At 31.0% G+C, this 13273-nt stretch overlaps 1 protein-coding gene across 2 annotated transcripts in view; it reads left to right on the forward strand.

The window, feature by feature from the left end:
• Positions 1 to 203: 203 nt before the first annotated feature.
• NPR2_1 (Nitrogen permease regulator 2) overlaps positions 204 to 13273 on the forward strand; it is a gene marked incomplete at its 5' end in the record, with an annotated part of 101774 nt that continues 88704 nt past the window's right edge. The window contains 2 exons of one of the 2 annotated variants that reach the window (XM_051209252.1): positions 204 to 1382; positions 2919 to 7783. In XM_051209252.1, coding sequence (XP_051074695.1) covers positions 452 to 1382; positions 2919 to 2929 — 942 coding nt within the window. In that variant the 3' untranslated portion in view covers positions 2930 to 7783. Of the gene's footprint in view, positions 1383 to 2918; positions 7784 to 13273 lie in introns of those variants that run through there. The other variant, XM_012939537.3, reaches the window with a different exon arrangement.

The raw sequence follows: 13273 nt of genomic DNA on the forward strand, positions 1-13273 counted from the left end.
TTCTGCACCCAGTAGCACTAGACCCGTGGCTAAAGTGTTTTATTGAAGATAAAATTAAGTCAAAGGTCGTATGTGTGTAAGTAACTGAGCTTTACATGTCATCTCTTAATTTTGTGGTTTGGATTAATCTGACCTTGGTTTGAATTTTGTTTTCCAGTATGAATAAAGAGTTGACAACTTCTGATTTGCTATTGGCTAAATAACTACTACTGCCCTAGATATCAGCCTAGCAAAAATATTTATGTGACCTTCGCCTTGAGATTAACCAATCATATTCTTAATACATTAGGGCCATTCATCTAGCTGAGAAAACTGAGGCACACGGATTAAATTTCTAGTTAGTTACGGATGTACGTATTTGCGATGTCATTAAAAGGGGATCAGTTGTCCTTCATACCCATTCAAATAAGGAATTTATGTTCTCAATTATAGCACTCATGCTACTGGATTCATGTGGCTCTTTAGTCAAATTCCATCAAGCTCTAATATCATAACATTTAAAACTTGGAATTTTTTGTTTCCACATGTCACCACTACACTAATTTTGATCCTTTTAATTCATATTTCTGGGTCGGTACATAGTGGTCAAATATGTAAGCCACCGGATAGTCCTAACTTACCGGAACGTAAATATAAGCTCCAGGAGCTTCATTCAGCTTTTAAACATGTTTCTGCAAAATCAAATTTAATCAATGAAAAACGACTTAAACAGTCTCGTCTACAACCAAAAGGTTCTAATGCTCGATATATCACAAATGTGCATTTGGGGGTACAACTTGGACCATTAGGACCAGATAATTTTGCTCAGGTCCTTCCTGCAATTGATCTGGCTCTCGAAGATATACAAGCATTTCCCGCTTTTGGAGGTGTCAGTTTTACTACAGTACTCATATTATACATTGATGCCCTTGCATGTGACGCACTTGCCTTACTAACTCAACTAAATTCGAATGGAGTGAATGTAATTTTCGGTCCTTTAAATGATTTTACTCTGGCTAACGCTGCGAGATTCAGTACTGCTATGTACAATGTCCCTATTGTGGCTCCTGCTGGCTTTGCCCATCAGCTTAGTGATAAACTTGAATATGGAATGCTTACACGTGTCTTATTTACTTATTCTGATTTGGAATGGGTTTTTGGCAATACTTTAAAACACTATGGCTGGTTGCCAGACCAACAAACACCTATAGCCATAGTTACAACTAGGAATGTTAGACGTCGAGAAGGTGTGGTCGGGCATACAGGAATGGCTGGTGTTTTTCAACATTTAATATTACAGAAGTTCTTAGTTAAAGCTGCATATAAACTTTTATCAGTCACCTTGGATGATGAATTTGATGTAACTGATCGCTTTCTGAAACGCCTTCCTGATTCTGCTAGAAGTAAGTCATCTATTATGTATGCTGTGTCTTTAATAGCTTATACAATATACAGTCTCCTAATCGCAAAAAATCTAAGTTCATCCCTACTGTCAAAGGTCGTGCACAATTAATTATATTAATTAAAACACTTGGTCCATTTTAGAAAGGTGATGTGTTTGTACTATACATTTCGAACAATTTTAGGTCAATTCCGTCTTATCATTGATCTATCGAAATACATTACTTAGTTTTGGTTTCACTGTAGCTCAATTAGCAAATACTCACTTGTATATTTAATTCTAGGCTTCACGTTTTGTGAGTGCTAGTTGTACCATTAGGTTAGGGGACTAAAGTAGTGTTACAAACTTCTTGGTGGTTTCTTTATGCATAGAATAGGTTGTTAATAAATATAGTTAATTTACTTAGGGATTTTATCAAGAGATTCTCATACTTTGAACTTATTTCCCGTCACATATTGATGATAATATTATACTATTTAATTTATTCAATAATGTCTTCTCATATATGATCAGATATTTACATCCTTTACCATGTGGTCCTAAGAAACTTGACACTTTTAGATATTCATACGACATAAAATAGTTTTAAATTGTTTGGTGGTCTTAGTTTATCGATTTAGAACTAACTTTAGACAAAGTTATCGATTTAAAAACAGTTTTAATTTAAGTTAAAATTGCTATTTTACATCTTCATATTACCGTAACAAATTCCGATTTTCCTAAATTTAAGTGCTGGAATTAATAATGAAGTTAAATTTGTGCTTTTGTTGAATTATAGGCCATACTATTACCTCAGTTTGTATAACTATGTTCTAAGCTATGTATTTACTCATTATTTAAATAAAGAAATGAATGTGTTTGACAGATGAAACCTGAATCACAAAAAACGATTTGTATCAGACAATGTATTACTGTACGCATTAAAATTTTACAAACTTGGGTGAACTTTAAGATTTTGGTATAATTCACATTTCCAGAAGTAAATAAATTGAAGTGAATTGACAGTAGAACCTCGTCTAATTAATTACCGTCATGTAAAATAGATTGAAATTGCATATGGACAAATTTATATGAACTAGGTACAAAGTGATCATGGTTTTTGAAACGTCAGTTTGCATTAAATTTAAAGAATATATATTCAAACCTGTATTTTTTTGACATAATTATGAGTACAGCAGTTAAATCAACTTGAATATTTTATTACATAAAACTTTCCTAAAACCAATTAAATAAATTATAGGTATATTATTCACATAGTCTTCTGACCAGTGTAGTTCTCATTAGTACACTGAAAAAAGGCGAGCAATATACGACTTGTGACAAGTATCCGAACGTTTCACGTCACACAGAGAGAGAGAAATTAAATAACAAATCAAATGAATAAAAATAATGTATTAAAGAGACATTTTTCAACTGATGAGTGATTTCCTTGAAATTTCTTCTTGTGTCTGCACACTTCATTTGGCCAAATACAACTAGTCAATTTTAACCTAGTATTACATTGGAGTATTTTGTAATATTCGTTTTGTCTTCATAGCTTTTGGCTAGGTTTATCCAGGAGCGGATCTGTTAGACTACGGTGGATTACATTTGGATTACTATCGTTTTCACTATTAAAAAATTATGTAAAGCTGAAATTATTTATCTGAGAATATACATTATGAATGAGCTGTGTAAACTGACTTGATATTTGAGTTATTCGGAATAAATGTTGAAGCACTATTCTCCAAAACTACTTTTGGGCATACCTTGTGTGAAGATAACCAACCTCTTTTCACTGTTCAATAAAAGTGTAACCTCTGTCCTTTTTGAGCATGTTTCCGTTCATCTAGTGAATGAGTGCTGGATATAGGTTTGCAATTTGCACTGAGGACTTCATTTTAGTTATCCAAAGCTGTTTACATATGTCTTCTGTGAACGTACTACTGCAATGCAATCCATCTTACCGAATAGAAAAGGCAAGTAAAGTAAAAGCTTGAAATGAAATCCTCAGTGGAAATTATGCCCTTATATACAGTATTCGACCACTAAGTGAATTGAAAAACGCACAAAAATCCTTGGTACTGCACATATATTGAACACTGAGAGTCAGCTGAGCTGGAAATTCACGGATATATATCCTATCCCTAAACCTATAAACTTAATTTATGTATGATCAATTACGTCTTTATCAAATAAATGTTGATTTTTGAATAACAAGCAAAATTACGTCAGATTAGGCTGAGTATCAACACTATACAATATTGTCGGACATTCTGTTCAAATTCACTGAAGTTATTGTGGACAAATTTATAGTCATCAACTTTAATTTGTTAACCTACCTATCTAACAAGTTTTCATAGAAGGTGTCTCAATAATCACTTATTACGTTTGATAAAGAATTAAGAGGATTCTAATCGACCCAAATTTTTAAATCATAAACTTCTGGGAAGTAACAAATAGCAAAAACCTGTAAAGTGATACTCTATAATGTCTATGAGTGAAACAATACATTACGTGATGTGATCTGATTCTATGATGGTCAACTCTAATTAACCTCCCAGGTAGAAGAAAATGTCCTTATATTGGGTGAAGATAAATTCCACTCTCGTTTGCAATTTTGACCTTGCACCTGGCGACCAACCAAAATGAAGCGGGAATTTATTTACACTATCATGATCCATGATGGAGGACGTGTTTCATCATCTGTCATTTTTGCTGGCTTATATGAAAAACGTAGTTTTCCATGACGAAAATACCACCCCATCATGTTACGGATGTATGATATATAGGGAAGTCAGTCATGATGGAAGAACATAGCGAAAGACACCTCCAATTAGTTCTATGATAGAAATTATTCCGAAATATTTACAATTGAGTGACTAAATAAGCAAAAACATAACCGTAATTACTGGCTACGATACACTCAAATACACTTGAAAACGTGGAGCTTATCCTCAGTCCTTATGTTTTATCTTTTCGTTATTGCTGGCGTAATTTTATCGCCACAGGTTTGAGAATCAATTGAACCATGCGAAATGCAGCAGAAATGCTACTTGATTGACTAATACTTGTACGTCAACTGAGGTTCGTCATATTGTATCTACCCTTAATAGTCATTTCTGTCGAAAGAAATGTAGGGCGTTGGAGAGACTTACCAGGACTATCAGACTTCCGGGTTGATATTTTAAAAATAAACGTAGTTTTGTGGTTGGAAACTTAAAGTGGCACGTTTCGAAATCGTTTGCAGTCATTCTGGTTAATTCATACTCAATCTTTCTGTAAATCTAGGATAACGTTTCTTCTAGTTTTTCCTCAGTTTGTACTGAAATCATAATTTACGTCCTACCCCTTTTCTCTTGTTGGTTTCCTCTTACTATGTTATTTCATAGTTCGTTGTGCTGGGTTCATTCAAATTTGTGTCAGGCCATGTGTGCATGTAAGCGTTCCAATAAGTGATGTTGAAAGTCGCGAATTATACTCGACTGGAATTTAGTAATAAACAACTACGGATATCGGTATTGATAAAAGACGTATTGAGTTAGGTTTAGAAAATCATTGAGCTCTGTTTCACATCATCATCATCATCATATTATATCACTTGTAATTTTCTACACTATATATACTATGTGTTACTGGATGTGAGAATTGGATTTGCCTCATGTACTAATCATTCTATACTGGTCAGATCAAAATTCTTCATGCTATAGTTTTCCTGACTAATAGAATCCTAATGATAGCTTTATGACTATTATATTATTTATTAAATTAATTTACTAACTTGTATTTAAAAAAATTAAATTCACATCATATTATGAACGATTATGTTTATAAAAAGTTTAAAAGCAGAAGCTGCCCAACGTGTTTTATGGTAGCCCTTGCCTCCATGAATCTTGAGTCCAACTCCTGGGATGCGGTGTATAACCGAACTGTTGAAATCTGATATACTGTCACTGGTATACTTGTGTAACTTAGGGGCTGATTGTTTGTCCTTAGCCTGAGTGAGTTGGTAACATTCCATCTTCCACCATCATTTGTTAATGTTTAATGATCATGACTAGTGATATCTAGATATATCGAATTAACTTTCTTGTTCATTGTTTTTGATTCAAATAAATTCTTCTTAAATTCAAAAATATCATATGAGCAGTCAAACGAGTGAATTAGATATTCTGAGAATGTGAAAAATGCAAGAGTGGTGGACTGATGCTAAATATATTGTTAAAAAGATTTTCAAATGTTTGTAACAATATATGCATCATACTAACTTTTGTGCAGTTTTTATTTAATAGTTGCATATAATTGTTCTATTTTATTTTAATCTATATAATAAACTTGAAAAAGTTTGGCGCCGAAATTCATGCTGCATTTAATAATCTTAAATAATTCAATATAAATGTACGTGATGAAGTCTAATGAGTCAACGTATACATACGTTTTACAAGGAAGGGTCAAAATTCGTGGACAAATTGATTATAGATACTTGCCAAGGTGGATGTATTTTCAATCAACTAATTTATTAATGGTTTTTCAAGTTTTGAAATGACGCGGATTATTTCTTTCAGACTACATTTATCTAACACTTACGGGTAATATGCCTCTATCAAGGGGTTGATATATAAACAGAACATTAACTAGTCAGTCATTTTTAAGGGATCAAAATTCTCGACAAATAACTCTCAGAAACTACTAACAGGTTCATATCTATTGTGGCTAAATATAGTACACAGCTAACCAGATGTTTTAAGTCGAACTTATGACATTCTCAATTTATGACTTTTGTGTTTTTTTGATAATAATATTGAGTAAAAATGATTTTATGTCCCCTGAACCGGATGGTATTATTATGATGCTTTTGTTTTCCTGATGTGCAGCATTTTCGCAATCAAAATCTAACATTTCTATGTGATATGTCATTACATGTTTGACTGGTTCACTTATCAGATCCTTCATTGAACTTTTGTTGGCCATTTCTATTGTTTAGAACTTAATAAGATCTTGACTGAAGATAACAATGAAAGCCTGGAGACTAAACATTGTGATAATAATTTATCAAAATATCAAGGTTACATAAGTGAGGTCTAAATCTTCGTTTCGTCATGAATGCCACCAATTATATTATTGACGAAACATTTGGAATTGTTATTTCATTTTTAAGCACTAAACTGTTATCCTTAATATTACATTATGATTATTCCTACGTCTTAAGGTAATTTACATTATATATACTATGACTGTTCTGATGTTTGCATATTTTTATAATATATACATATTTACGGAAAGCATTAATTTTAATTTCTTGAGATTAGTGGACTGTGTAGTCTTCAAAATGATAAATAAACTTTCGTTTGGTTAATTGTCCTGATCAGGTCAGATAGAGTTTAATTTTAAGGCAAGTTAATAAGTGCTATCTTAATAGTAGTTGTCATTCTACTGTAATGGTTAAATTGCGGAGAGTGAACGGTGAACATGAAATATCGGTCAGTTTTATTTCGTTTCAAAATAAATATCTAATTTAGTTTTTGATAACTTGAGTTTAAGTGTTATACAGATTGAGCTGTAAATAAACAAACAAAATACTTGGAACGTCTCAAATAAATCATTAGAATGAGTAATAATATCATATATTATGAACTTATTATAGGAAAATTTGATCTGTTAGTTGGCTCTTTTAAATATATTTCTTACCACCAAAGCTTTAAAAAATCCATTTGTACTCATAACTTATTATAACTAAAAGAAGAGTAAGTAATTACGTATTGAAGTTTAATTTTTATTAACCAAGGTGTCATTAAGTTGGGAATTTACAATGACTTGTCCTTGTCCTAGAAATTTATATACTAATGTCTAATAGGTATGTTTCCGCATTTCTCGAACTTTAATTGTAAAAGTATGCTTAAATTTAGATTGTGATGTGGTTTAGTTCAGTCCTCATGGTGCTTGACATTAAAGGAGTTTAGGATTTATCTTACTCCACGTTTCCTACAGAATTAAGCTACAAAGACCTAACGAAAGACATATACCTCAAAAGGTGTAACTTGTAAATAATGCAGAAACTATGAATATTATTGTAAAGAGAGCAAGAACAAAGATTGGTGCAGAATAATATGAATTCATTTTATTTTGTTAAGTTCTCATTAGCTGCTTACAACCTAAAATATTTGAAATTCGAAATTATTACAGATATTGACATATTTATAAATGTATTATGGTGTAGCGAAGATTCAGATAGAGTTAATGAGGTCATAAAATGTTTGATTCGAATAAATAAATAAAGTTTGAGAGAGAAGGTTCCAGAACATCGACATAGTGATCAGAACTCATGAAAATAGATTAATGGTAATAAAGAAAATATGAATTGAAATCAGTCAGTTATGTATGATGTAATTTAAAAGAGTTGGAGTAATGACGCAATAAATAAATAAAGAAATGAATGAATAAAAAGGGGTTATTATTACCGGGATAAAGAAAGATTTATTACTGTCTCATTTTGTATTCATAGATCTGGTTTTAAACGTTTGATTGCTATTGCTTCGGCAAATTTCAAAAGGTTGGAGTTTGATTGTTTGTTAATCACCTTGAAGGACTTCAGTATATCAACTTCATGTCCTGTGTCAAGATGTCTTGCGATGGCACTGCCGGATGCTTTTAATCCATTTAATCTTAAACTTGGTACATGTCAACATTTTAATGCGTACATTTTTCAAATTTATGTAATTAGGTTCTTATTAAGATAACCTACATTTTCCATGAAAAAAGCGCGTTTTTTTAAAAGTAGCTTGTTGTTTGTTAGATTAATTTAGTTTCTGATGTTATTAACTCGACATTCTCAGCATTCCACTATACTTGTTGGGTTGCAATTTCACACACACACTAATTATTTTTATCATGCAACTTAGATTATATCTTTCATCTTTGTGCATTAGTTTAGTGTCAGCATAGAACACGGAACAGTAAATGGTTATAAAAATGAGCACTTTTGGTGTTTATTTTAGTGAATTTTCTAATTATATATTTCCTCTTGTCATTTAAAAGTTTTCTGCAGCTAAATTGTTGCGGGTTTTATTATTTTTCATGTTTATCCGTGCTTATTACCAAAAAGAAATTAAAACTATCAGAAATTACACGTATATAGTTGTAAATATGAGAGATTAGATCTCTCCTAGCTGTAAATTTTGTTCCCATCATAATAATTTCTAATTCTTTATTTTGGTTATTATTATCACTCATATAATAATATCGGACTGTGATTTTTATTTGCAGCTGTATGGATGATTTCTAGTGTTTAGTATGTATAAGAATTTCTGAGTCCTCCTGTTTATGAGTTAGGGTGTTTGGTTTTAATGATTAAAGTTGAAAAACAAACAGTTTTGTGTTTTTATGAGGTATGCATAGTGAAACAGCTGTCAGTAGTTAAGGACCTTGACTTTCAACCACTAAACCTTGGCTCTGAAGCCCTCAACACCTACTTCAGTTTGGGCAAACAGGTAGTATCACTAGCTCTCAGACTAAGAGTGTGGCCCAGAGCCAAGTATACGTGTCGTACCTGGTTAATGAGGTAATGGAAATAAATTTCTATTGAACTTTAAGCATACTCATGGCTACATGCTTTTTTAGAAAGGATAGAATGCTTGTTCCCAAACAGTCCTGTCATTTTCTTTGGTTTTTCTACTTCCTAAATCGATTAACATGTACTTCCTATCTCTTTAGTAGCATTATTACACTAAAAATTACGTTCATTATCTTTCAAAAGTTTATCAAAGTTGTGGATTTTTTTATTCATTGAAACGAACTCTTCTTGCCTATGGTTTAAGCAAATTTTAGGTATGATCTTTATTTTACTCCCGCTATACCTCTTACCCTAATCGACTTTACTGAAATGTATGTGTTTATGTAGTCGAAGGCCAAAACTAGTTCTTTTGTGAAGGATTTATCATAAACCGTACTTTTAATGTCGATAAATTTTATGATTACAAATTAACATAATTAGAATAATTTCAGTTATAAATATTTTATTCTCTAAACCTAGAAAGAGCCTTCGGTTAAAGTACAACTTGACACAGGTATGTGAAATTCTCAGTAATTCCTCACATGACCTTAAATTTTCAGTTTATTTTCTGGTAATTACTCTTGAGAAAGACGAATTATATATACGCTAATTTTTCTGGGTTGATATTTTCATCTTTTTCATTATTCAAGGCTTAAAATTGCTGATCTTCTTACTTGATATTATATTATATGATTTAAAGGAATTAATATCTTTAATTTCTGAAACTCACCAAGATAACTGATTTTTTCAAATGAAAAATTTAATTGTGTAAATAAACGAGGGATCGAATTATATATATATATATATATATATATATATATATATATATATATATATATATATATATATATATAATGTTTAGTTTTCGCACCATAAATGAGTGAGTTGGTGATACTTTTCATATGCACCAAATTTAGGTCACTGCTATGAGTTTAAACACAAGATGATGTGGTTTATTTGATTTCATACTTACGTACGATGAAATCAGTTAGCGCCGGTAAATTGATCATAGCATAGAGTTGTAATATGCCATGTACGATCAACGTGGAGCGGTTGTCTAAGGATTACGGTAGTAGATTTTTAACCAGTAGCATTCAGATCCAAAGTTCACATCTCATCTACTCTTTGAACAGTCGGGTAGCATTTACATCCATTACATAAACAGTGCGGCTCCAAAGATTCTTTACACAAGTCTAATAATTAATATGAGTATAACTGTAACCTAACTAGCGTGTGTGTTCTACTACCTAACAAACTACATATTGAAAAGAGTTATTGAAATCAAGGAAATATGACCTAGCTCAGTATTTATGATCATAGCTCTGAGTTACATAAGTGAAAAATATTTTCATATAATAACTTGTAAAATGAACGGATATTCTATCCACCTGAACTTTACCAAAATAAATTAAATTTTGAAGTTTCTGTGGTTTACTTTCCGGTCAAGCAGATGTGTTTAATTATTATCAGTCATATCAGTAATGTGGTGAAAATTTCCATTCATAAAATTATTAAAAAAACTAATAAAGCGAAAAAATATTTCTTTTCAATTAGTTTTTCATTATGACTATTTATTTGTAACTGGTTGTTTTGTCAGTCTAAAATTTCTGTTGAAAATATTCTCAAATATTTTCGGCTATAACTACGATTGTTGTTAAGAAAAGTTCCTATCGTCACACAAATGTAGTCATATAAACCTTTCATGTAACTATTCTTATTGATATTAAACTTAGCCTTATTAGGCCTAATGTTTGAGTTCCTACTTTGACGTTTTCTTCCCACCTAATTTTAGATAAAATATTGATTATTAGTCAACTAGCAATTTATTTATAAACAGAATTGACTGTGTTTTGGTTTTCAGGACCACATTTAGCCCGAATAGGTCAATAGAATAAGATGTTATTTTAAACTAACATTTAAGTAACTTTAATGATGAGCATTTAGCATGCAAACCATTAAATCAGTAGCCCAGATACTTGCTCTCCAACTGTCAAACTAGAACTCCCTATTTTACTTCCATTCTTAGACATTACATTTGATTCAAGTCCCAGTTTTAGTAATGATAATTATGTGTTATTAACCTATAAAGAAATCTGTACATAGTTTTTTATTCCAATGTATGTTTTATTTTAGTTTGATTGTTATTTTATTGGATTGCATTTTTGCCTTGTAAGTCGACATGGATATATGTGTATAATTTTTTAGTCGATGGAACTACTAATTATTTAATAAGATTGTTGTAACAATCGACAAACAGAAGTTTACCACTTTAACTTCATGTTTATCCTATCATTTGAATACTTTTATAAGATTCATTTTCGGCATACAACATAATACTAGAAAAGGAATTTGGTGCAAATTTATTGAATTTTAAGAAAATCATAATCTAATTATTTATATGAACAGTATATCGCCTTTCCCCACGCAATGTTGTATTCTCATGAAACGTTTTTTTCTGTTAATTCAATTTATATTTGTTTAAACGTTAAAGTAAATTAATAATTATAAAATGAAAATAGAATTATAAGATATAATTATCCATTTGACACATATGAATAGGGTGAGAAAGAAATGTAAAACACGAAATTGATGATTATAACAAATAATTGGATATGAAAATTTACGAAAGATATTAACAACTAGTTACCGAGTGTAACAAATTAGAAATGTCAGGACCAATTGTAAAATGACTGATTAAACGTGATGTTGTTACTTACAGAGTTTAGGCTTTAACTGTTAATTTGCTAAAGTTTTAGGAGTGGTGCTCAATTATTTTATTTTTGTTTTTTTTAACCCCCCCCCCCGTAGATGATTTTAAAAGATATTTCTAGTGGAAAAGGTAACCAGAATCTTATTCATTGGAATATCTTACTTTCTCCTTCAATGATACATTAGGTTTCTTTCGTTGTGTTTATTTTTTGTTAACTTGATCTTTTTATTATCAACCATCAGTGATTTTGTTTAAAAATATTTTTTGTGTAAGAATAAGAAGTCTACTATAACAAACGTAATAGCTCCTTCTATTTATACATGACTGTAATTCAATTGGGATTAAACCAGATTACTAATTACACAGTTTTTTTCATATTAGCTTTGTTTTTCAATGTGAAAGAAAACTGTCCATCTTCAACTAATTCGAAAAGACACCAATTTGGTAGTAGATTGTTGAAAGATAATTACAGCTTAGAAGTCATATACAGGTTCATATGCTAAACTACATGTTACACCTGTTTTATTAAAACTTATAGTGTTATATATTTGTGTGAATTGCAGACTTTAAAGGAAGACAAAATGGATAGTTGTCAGTTTCTAATCATTAAGCAATAAGTCGGAATGTCATCACACCCTAATGTTTCATGGTGAGATTTGTTGCTTAATTGGTCATTTTCTCAATCATGTTATTGAAATCAATCCTCTTCAGGATTAGGAATGAAGTTGGTTATGTTCCTCAACCACTTAACAATGAAGTCTATTCTATTATTAGAACTTGTTTATTTTTATAGTTGATTAATAGAAATAGATAGCTTGAGTTTTTCCAAACCACTAGTACCAGGAAAATCTTTGCTAGCCAATCCAAAGGTAATTTATCTAGTGGGTGATTGGTTTCTTTCCGTTCGGCTTTCCTATGTGATCTATCTAGTTAGATTTTCTCCAAAAAGTTAGCTGATTTTGTCTGTGTGAGTCTGGATTGAAAACTTTGGCGTATGGCTTATCGCCATTTATTGGTGGAGTCGAGTCTTGTATTATAGCTTCTTTTATGCATAAACATATGTGCTAATAAGTTCGTAACACGTTTGTCAGAGATCTAACCGTTTCAGATAGTTGCAAAACTCAATAGTTGTAAACCGTATTGAAGTTGTCTGTTCAGTTCACAAATAACTGGTAAATTATCCTACCAGTTAGTAACCCTATTGTTTATCCATTAGAAAACGTGATTGGCATATAATGGGAGAATGTTTTTTATGAATCTTTGAAAGTATCAAATTTAGTATCGATAAGTTCATCAATTTAAAAATATTGTAATCACAGAGTTCGGAGAATAACTGATTATAATTGGTCACATACAAAGTATTCATTTATTTTTATTTTTTGTCTAAACCATAGCAATAGAAATTTGTATAAAGGAGAAGTATTTGCTATTTTCAAATACGACGATTCATATTTTTTACTTCAGTCAATTCGTCATACTATGCGACCAACATCCATTACCATCTGTGATATTTGTTTCATGATCAATATGATTGAAATTCTTTTAATCATGACTTCTCACTAGAATTTAGTGAATTCCTCTTGCCAGTTAGTGAGTCACTAATGTACACATGATTTCTTTACTCCCATATTATCCACACCATTTGTATTTTCAT

The sequence above is a fragment of the Schistosoma haematobium genome, chromosome 1, assembly GCF_000699445.3.
Source record: "Schistosoma haematobium chromosome 1, whole genome shotgun sequence".
Taxonomy (NCBI): Eukaryota; Metazoa; Platyhelminthes; class Trematoda; order Strigeidida; family Schistosomatidae; genus Schistosoma; species Schistosoma haematobium.